At 46.9% G+C, this 19,580-nt stretch overlaps 1 protein-coding gene across 1 annotated transcript in view; it reads right to left on the bottom strand.

The window, feature by feature from the left end:
* Positions 1-19,580, bottom strand: part of PACS2 (phosphofurin acidic cluster sorting protein 2) — a 76,175-nt gene that overhangs the window by 26,899 nt on the left and 29,696 nt on the right. Inside the window, 13 exon segments of the mRNA XM_066324835.1 lie at positions 778-932; positions 1,627-1,733; positions 3,197-3,301; positions 3,930-4,062; positions 4,562-4,683; positions 5,396-5,470; positions 6,162-6,252; positions 7,945-8,102; positions 9,349-9,408; positions 11,427-11,507; positions 12,272-12,345; positions 13,373-13,535; positions 15,566-15,691. Coding sequence (XP_066180932.1) covers positions 778-932; positions 1,627-1,733; positions 3,197-3,301; positions 3,930-4,062; positions 4,562-4,683; positions 5,396-5,470; positions 6,162-6,252; positions 7,945-8,102; positions 9,349-9,408; positions 11,427-11,507; positions 12,272-12,345; positions 13,373-13,535; positions 15,566-15,691 — 1,450 coding nt within the window.

Below are 19,580 nucleotides of genomic sequence, written 5' to 3'. Positions count from 1 at the left end.
CACCAGCAAAAAGTGCTTTTCAAGTATTCTATTTCCATCTCTTAAGTGCTCTGTCCACACAAGTCAAGCCCTGGAGCACACCAGCACTGCCCAGATATCCCTGCCCACAGCACCAGTGACTGCCCTGCCTCCCAGGCTTGCCACCACAACATTCCTCGTGTTTCTGACTACAGGAAGACCCCTGGTGCTGTTATCAGTCCACTCTACTTCCCTCACCACAAGCAATCCAAGCTGGAACTTGCCAGCCACGCAGGCTTGCTGAGCTGTTGAAGGACCACAGACATAAAGTGCTGGAAAACTGAGGGACAAACCTGAGCAGACCAGCATGTAGAGAAAGGTCAAAAGATGCATGTGATTTGAATAATTCAAATTCTCAGCAGTTTCAGAGCCTTTAAAAATTTTCAACCCCTCCTCTATTAACATTTTCTATAGGGGCCAGGCCAGTTATTGCTTTGGTAAACACAGTGCCCACTGAATTTAACATTTCAGTCAGGAAAAAGGGCTTCTAGAACAATATTCTGTGCCTAAGAGTCTCCCTGTATGGGATGGTAGTACTTAACCCCTTGCTTCAAACAAAAGGCTTACAAGCAGACTTGGGCATCAGAAACTTACAGGTCAAATTCACTCATACAACAGCAGCAACACCAGCACTACACAGTCATGTAACAATTTGCCTCATTTAACCTATAGCCAAAGCTCCAGAAAGGCTTCTCCTGAGGGAACACAGCAGATTTCACCCATTCCCCTTCCTGTGAAGAAACACCATTCCTTATTTACCTAGAGGGATGATCAGAAATTTCATGTAGCCAAGCCAGTCGGGGGTTTTGTGAGACAGCTGCTCTACAAAGAGCCTCAACACAGCACTGAGGTAATTCTGGGCTCCTGCCACTGCAATTTTAATTGGGTTTGGAGGCTGTGAATTGCAGTTACAGCTAGACGGAAAAAGAGGAAACATATTTGTAATTGTGCTTTCAACCACGTATTTCAGAACAAGCAGCAAAAAAAAAACCCCAACTGGTTAATAACAATTATAGCAGAAGAGAATTTGTTCAATACGCAAGGCAATATTGCAACAATTCTGAGCAGCTTAAAACATTATTAACGAAATACAACATTCTTCAGTAATTTCTTAATTGGTCTCCCTGCTCCTTCTTTTGCACATTTTGATATTCTAAAAGGGCTGGGCTTGACTATCTAGGTTAAGATGTACCTACTAACTGCTGGGTCAGAGAACACTCTCAGGTACCCACAGCCCTCAGCAGGTAAGTAGGGGACTTCGGGAACTGAGGAATTAATCTGGGAATTGTTTGGAAGGGAGAGCAAGAACTATCTAAAACGCCCTTCTAAGTTTTGCATGCTTTGTTGGAGCATGCATCTGACCCATGAGGCAGCCTCCAAAGCACAACCTCTGACCATCACTACTGTTGGTGACTTGTATGCCCCCAAAGGAGGCAGAACAGCAGTACCCTGTAGGGATAAGTGCTGAAGAGCCACACAATTCTGACTTCAGGACAGGAGAACGGAAAGGTTTCATGCAGTAGTTGAGAAATTAAATCCCTGAGTCCTGGGGCACAGGAGCTGAGAGGCTTTTAGGGCTGAGACAACACAAGCTAGGTGAGAACTTACTATCTCTGTATCCTGGAGACAATTGTGCTGAAAGCTGCCTGAATATCAGCAGAGGAACATGTGCAGACCACTGGCAAGGTGTGCTTTTGCAAGACATCTGAAAGGTACTGAGGAGAGAACAGAACATTTTAGAGTCCTTTTTTTTTGGTACAGTTTGTCACAAGAAGAAAACGTGCTTCCCCCAACCTCCCTGAGTATTCTCACACCCACCCTTAGGCACTCTCCTTGTGTCTGATTTGAAGGTCATATGGCTACTTCACAAATGCCTCCTCCCTGCACAGCACCCAAAGGAAAGCTCTCCTTCTAGAAAAATGGCAACATCTTCTTGACAGACACAACACCATATTCCAATGTGGCAATGACAACTCTAGAGTAGCACAGTTTTTACAGCCACAGAAGGCAGGTCAGCAGCAGCAGGACCCACTCACTTAGCATATTGCACTGGGAAAGAGCAGACACTGTCTACCTGCCTGCTTCTGGAAGTGCAGTTGCATCTCTCTAATTTCCATTTTAAAGAAATGCAATGTTCTGCCCACCCTTAAACACTGAAGGAAGGGAAGGGTGCTGCCAGACACATGTCCCTCATGAAGGACTGTTTCCCCTGCATGCAGCTGATGGGGACACCACACACCTCAGGTACACATGGACATAATTATGGCACTCAGTAATTATCTCATACTTTCAATTTCTGCATGACTGATCTGTACACCCCTGTCCATAGCCCTCAGGCCCTCTGATACTGCAGACACAAGCTGCCAAAACCCCTGGAAGACAATCTACAACATCTTCTGTCCATCTCTAGAAGGCATTTCTCTGTCTTCCAAGTATAGAGAAAATGGAACCAGTAGTTCAGATGGTATTTTTGCTCTCTCACACAGTGAGACCCTAGTTCTTCCAGAAGCAGAAAGCCAAACCAGACAACATATCTCCACAAGCCTGGCACAAGTTCCCCAGGCAACTGACACCCAGCACATGTCCACTGGTCCTCTTCCATACAGATTTTATTGCTTTCTCAGAATAAGGTGCCAAAAGGAGCAAAAATTGTTCCAAACCCATAACAAACTGTTTCATGTTGTCAGCAAAAGAAAGTATTGCTCAGGGCTCTTAAAACAACTATCACTCAGCAAGGATGGGGTGATTCCTGCAGTCAGCAATCACAAGCATGTGTACATGGCTACAGAGCTGACCTGAAATATTTTCTCCTGTTCACCACCTATGCTCAGAAATCTCAGTCTAAACCACCATAAGGTCAGACCTCCTTGCTTCCTTTGTCCCAGTCGACCACAATTTAGGAGGCTTTTGAGTGCAACAGTTTAGTCATATTCCCAGTGTGCTGCTAACCAGAAGGAATGGCATTGCTTGGAGGAGAAAACACCTCTGTGGAAAGGCTCAGGTGGCAAAGCTTTCTAGGATCCCAGCATCTCCTGGTTAGATCAAATCCAGCCTGTGGGCACTGGACACTCTGCAGGCAGCAGAACCTACTTTGTTAGTGCAGAGCTCAAGGCCTGTCCATTCCTGAGGAGGAACAGCACAGGAGAACTGTGCTCGAGGTAATGTCTCCTGCCTTTACCTGGCCTTGCCAGTCAGATGTATTGACAAGAATAATGTTTTCTGGCAGCTGGTCGTCAGAAACCAGGATGTGATTTAGCTGATCGTACACCGTTTTCCTGGGGATCTGGAAATAAAGACACAGAGAAGAGAACACTAAGAGGTGCCAGCTCTAACCATCAAGCCTGCAGCTCCAGCTCTTGCAATTGACGAGGTGGCTGTGCATGCTGGCCAGTCAACTCACCAGCAAAGGCACACTGGGCTGCTGGGACTGACACTCTGCAGCCTCTTCAACATTAACCACCGTGGATTTGTTGGCCATTACTCTTTCTCTATGCACTTTTACTTACATCACTTTATACCAACTAACAGCAGTCCTAGAGCTTAAGATTCATAGAAGCCAGATACAATCTCCTTCAAGGAGGGAAAGATGTCCCACAGCTAACAAAAGCATGGCGTGTATGCTGTGCACAAGACAGTCCCTAGCAATCTGCCTTATTTCAAAGGAGTAATTTCTCAACACATCCATTTCTCATTCTAACAATCTGTTCCAATGTTTCAAGTTTATGGCTGGCTGACAAAGCTACAAGCTGGCAAACCCCAGCAGACTGGATGGAAGATAAAATTTTAGCCAAGACATAAATTCCCTTCTTCCTGAAGCTGTGGGGCCCAGTTCCTTCCCAGCAGGGACAGAGCTTGAAGCAGAAGGAGACAGAGAGGAGAAGTGGCTGGAGAGGCAGCAGTGCTGTGCACACCTGTAGGTGGTGCCGGGTGTCTGGGGAGCGCTCGTTGTCCAGGCTGTTGGCTCTCTCATTCTGTGGCCGCACCGGCTGCCTCTCCTTCAGCGATGTGCTTCTCCCCCGGCGCCCCGTCTGCTTCCCTTCAGACCTGCTGGACACAGAGACGTGCTTACACTCCCAGGGCTGGCACATTTCAGAGTGAGACACAGGCCTCAAATCCCCATCACCCAGTCTGGCAACGTCACTAATGTCAGCAGAAGCACTGGGGAATTCGGCACGTAAATCTGAGCCAGCCTGAGACCTGATGATTCTGCTTCTGACAGCGTACAGCACACAGTTCAGCACATTCCCAGGAGTCCCAGGAGTCCTTCCCCAGCCCATGCTAACACCCACATCACCTCTCTGCTATTGCTACATCAGCGTAATAAGATCCAGCCAGACAAACCGCAGCTACACACCCCAAAGCAGCACAGAATACCTCTGGGCATTCATGAATCAAGTGCTCCAGACCCATCACTTAAGTGCCCAAAGACAAGGAGGGTGTTCCTTGCAGTTTAGTGCCTTAAGGCCACCCTGACCAAATCCTAGCATGCTGTCCATGACTTCTTGAGCAGCCCTGCAGCAGGCACAGCGCTATCCCCCTGTACCTGGTAGATGGGATGATGAGGGACTCTGTCTTTGTGATCTTCCCACTGGGTGGGAGCTTCTCCACAAACACATCTGGAGTGGGGAGTTCAGCCTCCTGGACCTCAGCTTGCTGGTTAGACTCCTGCAAAAGCACAGGGAACAGAGTTACCAGGAACAAACCCTCCCCTCTGGCTGGGGCACACTGAGCCTGCCTCTTCCAGACATCCCCCTGACTGCCAAAAGGGAGAAAACAGTAGTGGCTATCTGGGACTACCCGTTCCCAGCTCTGCCTCACAAAGGAGCTGGAGGTAGGAAAGGTCTTGAGATAAACCTGTTTGGAACAGGCACTCTCACAGCTCAAAGTCAGGGACATGCCTCCTCATGCAATGCAGATTAATTCATCTTACCCAAATGAACTAGCTAAGAGATAAAGACATGACAGAAGTGTTACACACCCCACACTCCCAGCAGAGCGACTTGAGCTTTGGGATTTTTACCCTAGGACCAGCTTGATTTCTGCCAATTCAACTTCAAGTAATACTTCTGTCTGATAAAATGGAATGACCTTGAGCATCCTTTACATGCTTGGTAGCAAACTTTGGGCCAGCCTTCCTCAGGCTGTTTGAACAAAAGGTCAAACAGAGCACTTCACCTGCAAAAGGCAGAAAGACAAGAACCTCCAAACTAAGGTCAGGAGGAGAACTCAGTGCTATCTTCACTGCAGCTGACGTTACCTGTGGAAGGTGTGTTGCAAGTGCAGCTAAATGGACAGATAGATGCATTCCACAGAATGCAGCCCACAGCTGACACCCAAACTCACAGCACAAAGGTCAACAAGTGCATTTTCAACTTACATAAGGGACAGTGTCGGAAACACTGTCGCCTGCATGTTTGGTTCCAAGACTCTTTGTCTTTTCAGGCACTTCTACCTGCTTGAGAGAAGAAAAATCCTCAGGAAGTTTAGCACCAGCACAGTTTTCAGCCACACTCCCTGGGTCAGGCTGTTCAGAACAGATGCTTCTCCATTTAGACATCACACAGCTCTGCAGCACGGCCAGCAGTGCTCCGTGCTCACACCAGGACTGCACACATCAGTGTGAGATGTGAGAAAGCTGATGCACAACACACAGGAGAGGCAATGAAGCGCCCTGGGGTGGGACTGACATTTTATGCCCATACAGGAGGGAAGAGAAAAGCAGCTGAGCTGCTGCTGACCATTCACTGTCAGCCACCAGGAAAAGTATCTCAACAACAGCAAAGAAAAGCTTCCTCCACAGAGTGCTTGGAAATCCCTAAAACTCCCAGGCAACATCTCCCATCCTGGCAGTCATTTCAGGCAAATGGGAATCTGAAGCTATTCACATCATCAGCAAGTATTCAATAAAATAACTCGAAGATGAACCCTTGAGTTAATACAATATTTGCATTAAAAAAGAAAACAGAACAAAAACCCCAAACTGGCCAAACAAATCCCTAATCCCCAAAAAATCCAAACGGGTTTCCTTAGCAGAAAATTTCTATCTCTGCATCTATATCTTTGGAGGGGGTCAGAGAGGGTGCCTTAATTTACACATGCAATTAGAGACATTGCAGAGAGGTAACACTTGAAATGTGACTTACAGGACTTGGTGGCTCTCTCTGGCTCCTGATGCTGTGGATGCTACCAATTTCTGTCTGAGAGCTGGAGTGTGACAGTCCTTCAAAGTAAGGTCTGAATAAGGAAAGTAAAACCCATTTCTTATTACCAAAATCACTGACAGGGCAAGCCCACCACATTCACAGTGAAGCAACACGACAGTTCCCAGAAGGTCTTACTGCTCCTCAATAGTTCCAGTAAATAGGCTGCTTTTGAAAGGAGAGGAAGGTGTCCAGGACAGTAAGAGAAGCCAGAAGGTCCAGGCCTCCCTGAATCTAGCTTTTGACTGACATACAGCAAGTAGAACTACTGCTTCCCCCCCACACACCCCAACCCTCTACTCCCGGGTAACTGATTCTTGGGCTAATAAGCATTTTGTTTCCAGCTTGCATCTGGATTTGGCTGCCAGCCCTAGGCTCCAATTACACATTTGCTCAGTAAGATAAGGTACCACACACAATCAGATTGTGCTTCCACTCAAAAGGCAGCTCATCACATCAGGCTAAAAGATTCAATTACAATGTAAGGAACTGATTTTTTGTTGTCGTGGGAAAAACCTGCCTCAAAGCCATCAACATTTATCACACCCTCTTCAAGATATGAACACAAAAACTGGACCTAGGAAACTACAGAGTGTCTCCCCAGGACCACACACATTAAGTTCCTGTTCCAGCATTACTCCAGCAATCACATATCCCAGAACAGTTTGCTCCTCAGCTCCAGGGAACAGGATATGAACTCTCAGCACGCAAAGTAAAACATTTTGGCTTGTTTCAAAGCAGCTGCTTACCACAACACATCTATTTTCAAATCCCTTCAAGTTAGGGCTTACCAACTGGTTGGTATCTTGGGTTAAGCACCAAACACCTTTACTGGCCAGCAGCCCCACCATTTCCACTGCTACCCCTTGACATCTTCTGGCTCACTGATAGCGAACGGGTCTTTCCAGACTCAGAATCTATTCTTAGCCCAACAAAGTAATTCAACATTAATGAGGATATAATGACACCTGGTAATTAGCAGATTTAGCAGATGCTGTACTGACCAGCTGTAGTGGTCAGTGCCATAACTCTTTGTTTCAGAGCCATCACACACTGAGGGCCTGAGCATGCAACCACACACCAGTCAGAAGCACGAGTGCAGCTCAGTCTCACATTTTCAGTCTTTAATGAGCAGAGATGTGACACAGCTCTGTTAGCTCAGCGCTCTGCATCTGCTCTGAGCCAGCAACCCCCAGCTCAGCTCTGCAGTGCTGGGACTGACCCACACGAGTTCTCTAAGAACAGCCCTGAGCATATCCACGTGTGCTGTGGTCAATGCCTTTGGGTCCTGAGGAATTCTTTTGTTTCCTGCAACTCTGCTTCCTTAATCCCTGCAAAGACTCTCTTTCCACACAGGGTGGTATTACAAGAAAGGTCTTTCCAGAAAGACAGTGCCTTGTTCATCCCTGCCTCTACTTTTGCCTTAGCAGACATTTCCTTCCTGTTTCTACTACCTCTTCAAAACACTGGTTACAGTTTAATTCTCTGCCTACCACCAATTCCTTCCCTGTGCTCAGGTGGCAGGGCAGCAGAATATCTGCAAAGGGAACAAGGAAGAACTAAGACTGAAGGGAAGTTAGACTCTACACACACTACCTCTAGATCACAAGCTGTCGTTCCCATTCTAACACCACCACGTCAAGAGTGGAAAAAAGAGCACGGAAGGGTAGGAATAAAACCAACATCTGGTCTCTCTCTGGCTCAGCACAAGCTGCCTCACACTTACTTTAACTTTGGCTTTGGAGTGCTCAAGACACTGTCATCATCCTCCATTTCTGGCCCGCTGTCACTGGGATTCTCTATATCCAGCGTGTCATACAGAAGGTCCAAATCCTCCTCCACCTCTGGAACATGCTCTGCTGGGTCCTGCTCTGAATCCAGAACCTACACAGGACAAAAACAAGTATCATCAGCTCTGCTAGGAGCCAGACTGATGCCATATCACCTGTGCTCCCCCTATGACTGCAGTACACCAGTGCTCGGAGTAAGGTTCTATTCCTGGTGCTAGGATACTACATCCAAGGATGATTAAGTATATGAGAAATGCTTGTCTTGGATCAAACTTGTCAATGCCTGGTTAAGCAGGAGTTACATATACAGAAGCGTGCCATTTAACCATTGGTTATGTCCATTATTCAACCCTATTCTGTAAACAAAGCATTAAAAAGGCTTCGGAGGAGTCTCAGTTTTCCTAGAACCACTACAAAATTACAATATTCCCAACAGTATAGCCTGTCTTGGGTTTTTCTGGAAAAGCTGCCTTGACACCTCCTGATTTGATACCCAAAAATGTCCACAGGAGGCGCCTGAAACCTGGACGAGGATCCACTGCCACTGCCGAGGCCAGGAGAGCAAATACCTCACACTGAACTTGCTTTACTTAAACCCCGGAGCAAGCAGGGGCTGTGCCCAGTCCAGAGCTTGCTTTTTGAGTGGCAGCTCCAGAAAAGCAGCAGCTCGGCTGCCTGAGCTCTCAGCTGTGGGTGCTGACTCTGCCGAGCTAACTTGGGAAGAGCAGCAAAGCTAACGGGACTGCTTGGAAGAGTAAGGAAGCATGAGGAGTTACTCACTCTTTCCCACAAGCCACAGAATCAGCACACAGCCACGCAGCCAAAGGAGACGTTAACTGTTTTGGTATTAGCTACTTAATGTTACACAGGATTCCTGGGCTTTGGATCTGTTTCATCCTTTTCAGCTCTGACCAAGCAGCTGCCTCTTGTGGATTGAGCTCCCTATCCAAGTTTTTCATGTCTTGCCTGGCTGTTCTAGTAAGATGATCAAACAGGCTGGGCTTTAACTTCACAAGCAATACACACCATTTGGACTATTTGCCTTTGAACGGGTCAAAGATAATTTCAAAGTGATCTGTAAAACTAATGGGCATGCACACGGCTGCCAAAATCCGCTTTTGATAAAACTTCATCTAGAAAATGTTTGCTGACATTTAGAAGTTGGCCCTCAAGCCTCTCTGCAAGGCCAGGATGTAAGGAAAGGTCACATCCACTGTGGACTTGAAAACAAGATGAAGGGAACAAGAGGAAACAGGAGAGTGTTCCTGAAGACTAAAGCAAGATGCGCCAAGCAGAGGGCAGCACAAAAAGCAGGAAGGTTTACAGAAGAAATTACTCACCTCATCAGACACTTTAAACCTCTTCAGCAATGCCACAACCTTCTGTTTGAAGTTTTGTTGCTGCAAGTTAAAGACACTTCTACATAAGTAAAGCATTAAGTGAGTTGTTTTCTCCCAGCCTGCAAGAAGCCAGACACATCTGACACTGGGGCTTCACTGCTCTTTAAAATCAAACAACACCAGGCACCACAGACCCCCTTTCTGCTGTTCTTACACTGAAATCAGCTTTTCCACACCTATGATAATTTCATTACCACCAACTGGTAGGGCCCCTTGCAACGAGCGCTATAAATCTGAAAGATGGCACTCCACTTTTGGTTGGACACACCATGGATAACCCTTTTTATCAACCAGATCACCTCCCTGCGCCTTTTTGATATATTCCCGGAAAACACCTGACAGTCAACTTTTCTGATTCTTAACAAGGGTGAGCCAACATAGGCAACTATCCAGTGACCCCAAGAACAAATGTGATTTTTACCACCAAAGCATGGGGGCGTTTTTGTGGGAACTGTCATGGCAGGTTCATTTATTTCACTAGCAGCACTGGTGAAAAGCTGTGGCACTTACCCTCAGCACTTGCCCCATCACACAAATGTTTCTCAAGTCATACTCCAAGATCCTGGACACAGCAGGAACCAAGGCCAGAACAGCACAAGGCAAACTGCTGCACTTCCTTTGTGCTTGATCACCTCAAGGTGCTCCCCCTTTTGCAGGATCAAACAGCTGAGAGCTGTTTGCCAGGAGCTGCTCAGCCCTTCTGTGCCTGTCACTGACAAACCTGATGTGCACATTCCCAAGAAGACAAGGGCCTGGACCACTCTGAGGTGAAGAAAGTTGCTCGAGCTCTTGCAAGCCCAACTGCCTACTCCCCAGTCTGGCCTCAGACACTTCACCCAGACCCCAAACTGCACCCTTCATTTCTGAACTCCTATCCTGCAGCTGCAGCCACCCTCTAGACAGCTGAAGTTTAGGTGAAATAAATCCACCACACTCTCGCCCTGTTCTGTCCCCAGTGCACCCCTGAGGCTGAGATGCTCTCACAATAGTGAAAGTTCTCCTCTGGCTCATGGTGTCACACAAAACCATCCATGACAACTGCTGGGGCCAGTTCAGCAGCCCCTGGAGAGAGGATACTCAGCATGCAGCAGCTAAGGTGACACGGCAAAAGCTGTTTGGTGGCCTGAATGGTTTCATAGAGAGGAGATTTGGTTTGGAGCTGGGCTGGTGTTAACTTAACTGGCATCACTAAACCCAGTTTTGCACCAGCTGGAGATTCAGCATCACTCCACAGGTCAGGGCTAGAAAGACACTCCTATTGGGAGTTCCTTGCTTGATAAGCAAGTGGTGGATTTTGTCCTGACTGGTCAATGACACAGGACACCATGGACACCAATGATATGTACCAGCACACTCCTGGTCTCATAGAAAGGATCTCTATAGTGACATATTCAGGTCAAAACAGGGTTTATTTCAGACCTTATCAAAACATGGCTTTCAGAAACAGCCTTAGACCATGGTGTGGTGAAGCACAAGCCCCTGCTCCACACAAGTGCAGCTTTGCAGGCACATTCATGCTTGTGTAGGAGGGTAGACAGCCACATGCATCTTTCTAAAGCTTCTATATATATAATAAGCTACTTCTTTTGCCTCAGCACCTCATGCACCACCTGAACTTTACCCATGAAGCTCCAGCCCCTGACTAAGCCACTTCATTTTGAGAACATCCCGCTGGCCTCTCCCACGCAGAGCACACAAACAGGAGAGCTTTCCTTCTTCACTTAGAGCTACTTTCAGGACTTACATGAGCATGGATCCTGCACTGGCTTCTTCATGGGGGTGGAATACACTTGCATGATTTTTGGAGCTCCTTAACCTTGCAGCCAAAGGACAATCCAGACACTCACACACCTTGGATGGTCCCACTGCCTGAACTAGCTGCTTTTTCTAGCTCTTTCATGCTGTGACCATGCCCCCAAGCTCCATGCTGGGCCAGAGTGTCTTGTCTCCCACAAGCCACGTGCACTGCCCATCCTGGCCAAACCCCATCAGTGTTAGTAAAACTAATTTCCACCGACCCTGGTTATGGACGTCGTTCTTACTATCGATCTCCGCTGCTTCTTGGGCTTCCCCATCTCGTACTCATCATCATCCAAATCCTGAACAGAAAGAGGATTCCCGTGTTACCTTTGTGATTCTGAGACACATGAGCATTTCAGTGCTAAAAACGTTTCTCCTATGAAGATGAACCTGCTGCTCTGTCTTCCAGGCATCCAGCATTTGCCTTAATTGCAGTTATGATGGTAGAGGGAGAAGGAAGTGAGACAGGTCTGCAGGGACAGGAATAACAGCTTGGAGAAGCAAAAACAGCCCTAGTTCTACATCCAAAGAACAAGGACAGTCACAGCCCCACATTCTGGTGGGTCCCTCTCTCAGTACCCTCAAACAGGTGAAAGGCAGGTGATGCCAGAGTCTGAGGGTAAGTAAGACCCAAACTCAAAAGCATCTCACATCTAGTCAGGGGATTCTCCATAATGACCTATTGTACAAAAGGTATTAAAGACTAAAGGCTGCCTCAGAACCCACTGGCCCTTTAATTACAGCTGGGGATCCAGTTGGGCTCTTTGAATCCAATGAGCACTAGAGAAGGAATCAAATGATGCCCTGACCATTAAACAGAGAAGCACAAGGATGCCAATGTTTTTTCAGGGAGCTCAAGTCCAAACACGTGAACAGATAAATCACAGCATGACAGAAGAAATGGGTTACTGTGCAGGCCTTCTCCACTGCAGCTGAATGCTTGGTAACAGTCTCACACTGGCATGGTTTAGATACAGAAATAGGCTTTTAGTTCCAAGCAGGAGCTGGGAGTGCACATGCTGCACGGAGCCCTCACAGGGAGAAGCCATGCCCTGAACAGTACCTGGCCCTGTACGGCATCATCACTGGCCTCCTGCTCAGAAGAGAAGCTCTCGTACTCTTCCTCGGAATAGTTGTCTGAAAGGGAAGGAAAGAGGGGAGAGATCCTGTGAAACTCCTTACAGGTGAAGGCACAGTCTCATCTCAGGAGCAGAAAAGGCCAGCTAAGTCACAAATCAAGATAGGAGGCACACAAGGAGAAAATAAAGTAGCAGGCTAGAACCAGTGAGATGGGAATGGGCTGGAGGAAAGGAAAGAGGAGAAACACACCAAGTAAGAAGGAAGGACCAGGACACCGATAAGGCTCCTCCTCCTTTTACCCTGGAAAGAACCAACGACCTGGTAGACAGCAGCAAGCAAAGAGGTTTTCTCCTCTAGGGAAATTATTTTTCACTCCAACATGGGCAGAACTGATTTAAAGGGGCAAGTAAAACATGACAGAGTCGAAAACCTTAATGGAAACGACCCTTCAGGTGAGCTGCCCTGCCCAAGCAACAACACATAAACACCTACATGCACTACCTCCAGCAGGGCACTCCTGCAGCAGAGAGCAGAGGACTAGTACCACATAAAAACAACACCACAAGCCTAAGCCCAATCCCTATACAGTGCACATCATGGATTTAAACTCATTAAGCCAGGCCATCACCCCCAGCAAAACACGCTGCAAGTCTGCAGGTCTCATCCAAAGTTAATGAAGTTTATTGTAGAATACTCAAATGAAGAAGATGGAAGAGCAGCTTAAATGTGAATCTTCTGAATATAACACTGATAGCTAGGTGAGAAGCTACAGGCTCCCAAAACATCCACCAGTAATGCTGGGAGAACACTGGAGAGGACACAGCCAACCCTTGCTGGATGGCTCAGGTGTGGTGTGGCATGCAGGAGAAGCTCTGACAATTCAATCCCCCACTCCTGTCACACTTCCTGCTTACTCAGCAGTACTTTTGCAAAGTGGGTTTTCTTTGCACTGATCACTTATAGACACAGCAACTTATGCAAATCAGTCCTCATTTGTCCCAGGAAGCATCCAAGCCCAGGTGGGGTTTAACTCCAGCTAGTTCAGGAAGACACTGGTCCTCAGAGAACGTGGTTGGACTCTTACCTGTAGACTTGATTTTCTGGCTGGCCTGCATAGTGCTGTCTTCGTGGTCAATTGGCTGACTTGACAACGAGAAGATCCATATTTCTGCGACCTTCAATGGAGCCTCTTTGATGTTGCTGAAAAGGCTCAGAACCTGGCCACCTTCTGTAGGGTGCTGCATGACCTGGGACAGAAATTAGGCAGTAAAAATCTGCATTTAAATGCATTTAGACTTGTATCATTTGCATACTACAAGAGTTATTTATGTCAATGGAGTTACTCTACATTTCCAAGACCTTGTAACCACAGGAGCCACTTGCAGCCAGTACACAAGACTAGTTGAGATTTTATCTGACTACTAAGGAAAGTGATGGAAGGAAACAAAAAACATTCTGAGCTTAACAGCTGATTAACTCATCCTTGAAGCAGAGTACTTGACTACCTCATTACTATGTATTTGCTTCCCCAGCACAGTACTGATTTGAATTATCAAGTTACCCACCTTCTGAACACCTAATTAAGGAACTTAATTTTGTCTTAAAACCCAGCAAAAGAGCCAGTACAAGCAAAAATTCTTGGTGAGATACAGATGTAAAGTGCTTTCTAAAGCAAAATACGCTTGCTCTAGGGAGCTGATACATGAACCTCAGAGGAACTGGCCACCACCCTGGGACAATGAAGCAGGGTGTCATGAAAAACAAGTCAGTGGTGGAAGCAGAGGGACATCTTGGTGCAGGTTTCTCCTTCCTTTGCCACTCACAGCTCAGAGGTTTCTCCCCATAATCTTGTGCTCTTCTCTTGCCCCACCAGAGCGAGTGAGCACATCCCTTCACCTGCACATCAGCTTTCCAACACACAGCAGGCTGCTCTGTCAGCTCCTCCCAGGGCCCTACACAGACCTGAGCTGATGAGGAACATATGTCCTCCTGCTCTGAAACTGCTCACTCTCAACTCCAATTCACTGCTTTGTTTCAACAGCTAAGAGAACCTTTTATATTCTTTTAAGAAGTGAGCCAGTAGAGTTTAGGGGTCATCATCCTATAAACTCCAGAGAGGAGGGGGGGCTTGTAAAATCTGTTTTCCTGAAGACTTGAATTTCATAAATATTCCAGATGAGCTGGAGAGCAACTATTTCCTAACATGGTGAACCTTTGAACATTTTTGACCTCCTAACCCCAGTCAGCTGACATTACAAACAGACATAAGAAAAACCACATGTAGCAGCGGCAAATTCCCAACACTTGGAAGTTCACCGATGACTCTAATTAATGGGCCCACATGTTTTCTGCCTTACAGCAGTATTTATTTTCTAGCTGTCCAACAAATCAAACAGCACAGGAAAAATGTTAGCTGCAACAACCACACGTTTGGCCAATTCAAATAAGGAGCTCACCATTCACTGCAAGACTGAGGGAAGCTGCACTCACACAAGAGAAGCAGTCTTTAGAGTGAATTCTTTAATATAGCAATAATTCACCACAGCACAACACTAGCTTATTTTGGATAAAAGTCATTTGTTGACAGAATGCAGTCTGATGAAAAATATTGGTGTTAAACTGAACTTGCTACTGCTAAGCCCATTTCTAAACACTCAGACACTGAAACAGCAGAGATTAAACAGGGCATGAAATAACAAAGCATGGAGCTATGCCGTTCAGAAAGCCTTTGTGAATAATTTATCCATACTTGACTCCAGCATTAATTTTATCATTTACTTCTCATGAATAGAGAGCTCCACCTAAATTACCAACAGCCATGGAATAACAATGGCCAAGGCTTTTCAAGCAAAATAAGAGAAATTACTTAATCCTGAACCCTCATACTGTGGCACTGAGAAGCACAGCAAATCTTGCTTTAATTTTACCACTTCTCAGGGTTGGAAGGCTTGCCCAAATGACTCTGTCTCGTTCTGTACTTTTGATCTGGAGCCCCTAACTCTAAGAAAGCCACTAAAACAATAACAAGCCCTCAAAAGGTCATAAGCTATCCTTGTGAAAGCTTTAGCTATTAAGATATGAGGCAGAAAACACTCAATATTATTACTCAGTAATAAAATCTGGTTAAAATATTGCCCTGTGAATATTGATTACAGCTATTACGACAGCTATTTGAAATCCTGCCAGGTACTTCTCAATGAGGAGAGTGACAACAGCGGGTCTGGAGAGAAGGGAGGATGTCCACACGGGTAAACAGACCACGTGAAGAGCAGCTCACCTCAGCCATATTGATGCATCCCACAGCCAGGGTCTTGTAGCCTAAGATGGTTCGGTTCTTGTACCGCTTCCGCCGCTGCAGCATGATCTGGAGCTTGTTGCCTTCTCTCTTCAAGAAGTGAGGGTACTGATGTGGGAAACACAGTGGAAAAGTTCGTTTTGTTTCTTGGCAATATCTCCCAAGCTTCACGGATAACCTCCATTCCTAAGGAACAACCTTTAGGCTTTCCTAAGTGCCCACAGCTCACTCACACTCAGTGAGCAATTCCTCATTACCCTGTGGAAGAGCTCAGCTCTGCCCAAACAGCTCAGACAGGCTCTCCAAAAACACAGTCCAGGCACACAGAGCAGCTGCTCAGTTTGGGAAGGCCTGGTCCCAGCGAGATCAGCAGCCTCTGGGAGATAATTTCCCCAACAGCTAAATAGAGGATGCCCAGACCTGGAGCCCGAGGTGCTGCTGGGGGGCATGGGCTGCCCTGCACAGCTGGAAGTGGCAGGGACAGCCAGAGACCCCCACACACTTGGCAGGACACCGCCTTCCCTCCAGCACAAGGACACATCTCAAGTGGTTGCATTTTAAGTAATTAAGTCAAGAAAAAAAACCCTGTCCTATTGCCAGGTTACATTGCAAAGACATAAATCCTCCCAAGACATATTCCATACAAGAAAATACATTTGTTTATACACCTCCTCCAGAAAGCCCTCAGGAACAGAAAGCTGTGAAGTCAAGCAGAGACTATTAGGGAATGAGTAAGGCTAACCATAACCATGAGAGAGAAGCTGTGCAAAGGAAGAAAAGATAAAGCAGCAACCTGACCAATTCTCATCCCAAGAAGAGAGAAGACTGGGACATGTGCTCCAAATATACAACATAAATAGTACTAAATAACCAGGAGTCAGAAGAACCTAATTGCTGGGATCTCAAAGAGGGAATGCAATTCTGCAGTTAACCCAGTCATCTGCTTGGGCAGCTGCAGGGTTATCATCATCTGTCTTCAATGAAACCTTACCTGCTTCAGCTCCGCACAGGTCTGAGGACATTAAAGAGGACATTCCCAAGTAAAGGATGATTCTCTTGCAGGGAAGAAATACTTTCTTTTTTTACTTTGGGAAATTATGAAAATTAACTTACTGCCCATCAAAACACTTGATAAAATCAAATAGCAGACACCACCAGAAACTCCTGAGATAGTAATTTGCAGTCCAGAGCAAGCCTGACTGCTCTGCAGGGAGCTGGGAGCAGTGGCCACCCAAACAAGAAGAATACTAATTAGCTGATTGCCCTGCAAGGGGAAGATCTACTGCTCATTGCTCGAGGTAGAGGCACTGAAGAAGGGAGGAACAATAGTCCATGTAACTAAAAGACTACCTCAAAACAAACAGAGCCTGTGGCACTCTACAGATGTGCAACACCCCTAAAGAAGGATGGAAGAAAGTTATTAGAGAGAAGGGGTAGGAGGGCCTCAAAAAGCCAGAGGCACCTTTCACATTCAAATTTACCTTTTCCTTGCTTCTGGAGCCCTTCCATATGTTGGAAAAGCAGCAAGGAATAGGGGCTCCTTGCTCTCATTTCAAAGCATTTGAACCACACCAAAGCTGCTTAAGTACAAACCTGGAACTGAAGTCCCAAGTCACCCTTGGTCCCAGACCAGCTCAATTTGAATGTGTCCATTTCTCTGGGATTAAACTGAACAGCTCAAGTCCATACATGTACAAGTTTCTGTTTTTCTCAGGTGCACTGCCTGGCCACCTCTGATGAGCATTCACAGAGGTGGTAAAAGAAAGGAACAGAGAGACTCAGGCCACTCAGCTCCTCCACTAAAAGCAAGGCCCTCCTGAAGAAAAGACAAGCCATTTGTGTAGCACAGTCCAGCTTTTTTAACACCAGCCACGATTTATTGACTCTACAGAATTGCTTCAACACAAACTTTTCAGTGATTGTCAGTCCATGACAGAAATTGGAGAGGAAAACAGGCTCAAAGCATTTGAAAGCTTTTAGAGGGAGCACCAAACAGCTCAAGGCACCCCTGAGGGGTGAAAAAACACACACCAGAACAGTGAGAGTCAGGGCAAGACTTTTTCTGAAGCCACAGTGATGTAATCGCTCCCATGTGGAAAGGTTTATTAGATTAAAGACAGGACTTGAGTGCAGAGCTTCTAATTAATGCCAGAGAGCTGTGATGTTTGCTTGGAATATCTGGGGAATTTCCCTGGGTTCTGTGAAACCCATAGAAGTGTGGGTCAGGAGAAGCAGACATTCCAGCAGGAAGGGTCATGGCAGCTCACCTGCCAGAAGGGCTGCTGCTGGTTTAGCCCCAGCTAGCAGGGGTGGACACTAACTCCAGTCTCACCCAGTTGTGTGACAGAGCAGCAGGAAACTCCTCCCTTCAGTTTGAGCAGAGGCCTGCCAGGGGCTGCCCCCTGTTTTACCAGCCAGCAGAACACCCCTAGCTCAGCTTCAGTGAGGGAACACTCTGTGCAAAGAATGTCACTCAGGAGAAGGAACTGAGCAGGCAGTGACTGAAAGTACAAGGAGCTGCAGATCCAGGAAGGTAACACAAAACCAGGCATACAGTGTCAGGAGCTGACCATGCAATATGGAGATACTGACTCCTGCAAGACAACAAAACCTTGCTCTGTGACACCCACATGCTTTTACTTTGTGGCCCATCACCACTCTCAAATATATCCCAGGCACTAAATTCAGACTGTAGCTGAATTAAGCTACAATTGCTAGCCAGAAATAGCTTCCTGCCATTGTCCAATTAAGCAGCAGTAAGAGTTGCCATAAAAATCCAGCTGTGCAGTTTCAAGACTGCTTCCCAGGTCTTACTGCATCCAAGACCACCAACCCTTCCTGCAGTTAGAGACCAGCAGCACATGTCTGCTTTAAGCTTGCTCACCTCTGCTGAAGGCTCAGTGTCACAGACACACCTCTCCCCTGTTCTGGCTCAATTCCCAGCCCGTCAGGGGAAACAGAATTAAAGGCAGTGCTCTGCATCCTGCTGCAGCATTTCTCTGAGCCCCAGAAAAAAAACCCAAAACACCACAATCCAAATTAATTCCAAAAAGATCTGCAGACTTGCTCCTTGCTGACACAGGACTGGCAGAGAGAGACCTGGCTTGTCTTACAGCTTTGCTCCCAACCATGGGAAAGCTGCAGCCACAGGATCCAGGTGAAGATATTCCTGGCATGCAGCATGGTTCTTCCTGTTCACAAAAGAGGGAATGCAATTCTGCAGTTAACCCAGTCATCTGCTTGGGCAGCTGCAGGGTTATCATCATCTGTCTTCAATGAAACCTTACCTGCTTCAGCTCCGCACAGGTCTGAGTAACAACCAGCCTCACACTGTCACCTGAGCCTTCCTCCTTACCAAATCAGTGTCCTGAAGTCAAGATCTAACCAACAGTCACAAAACAAAGATAATCCAGATATGAATGCTCCCATGCATGCAGGATCCTCTCTCTCACTTTCAGCAAGCCAGCCTTTATTTACCTTATTGCCCTGCTCAGGAGGTAGCACAAGGTCAGCAGGCTTTGAAGGAAAGAGGAACCAGAAAATGCAGTTATTCCTACTCACAGCTATTCCTGTGACTCCAGAGCCAGGCGTAACTATAAGCACACTGCTCCTGCTTCCCCAAACGGTGCCTCCCTCAGCAACTCCAAATCAGAGGCTCACCTGACTCATTCCTACTACTGCCTTCTGTCAGCCTGACACTCCACACCACCCCCACGGCTGCCATCCTCCACTGCCTGTTCACAAAGAAGCCAACAAAAGGCAAAAAAGAGCCAATTTGCTCTGCTTCAGCTCTTGCCACAGCTATGACTTGAAGAGGACAGACTGCAAAGTCTTCATGTTCCAGGATGCACCGTGGAAGGAACCCTGTGAAGCAGCGCCCTGCTCCAGACCCTGAGCGCCGGGAGGGGATTCAGACAAGCCGTGCTGCTGCTCAGGATCTTCACCTTAGAGCCAGCAGGCATCCCTGCAGATAACCACGAGGGAGAAGCCGTGCAAA

Source organism: Sylvia atricapilla, chromosome 9, assembly GCF_009819655.1.
Source record: "Sylvia atricapilla isolate bSylAtr1 chromosome 9, bSylAtr1.pri, whole genome shotgun sequence".
In the NCBI taxonomy this organism is placed as follows: Eukaryota; Metazoa; Chordata; class Aves; order Passeriformes; family Sylviidae; genus Sylvia; species Sylvia atricapilla.
The sequence above is the reverse complement of the archived record's forward strand: the minus strand, read 5'-3'. Positions and strand labels throughout refer to the sequence as shown.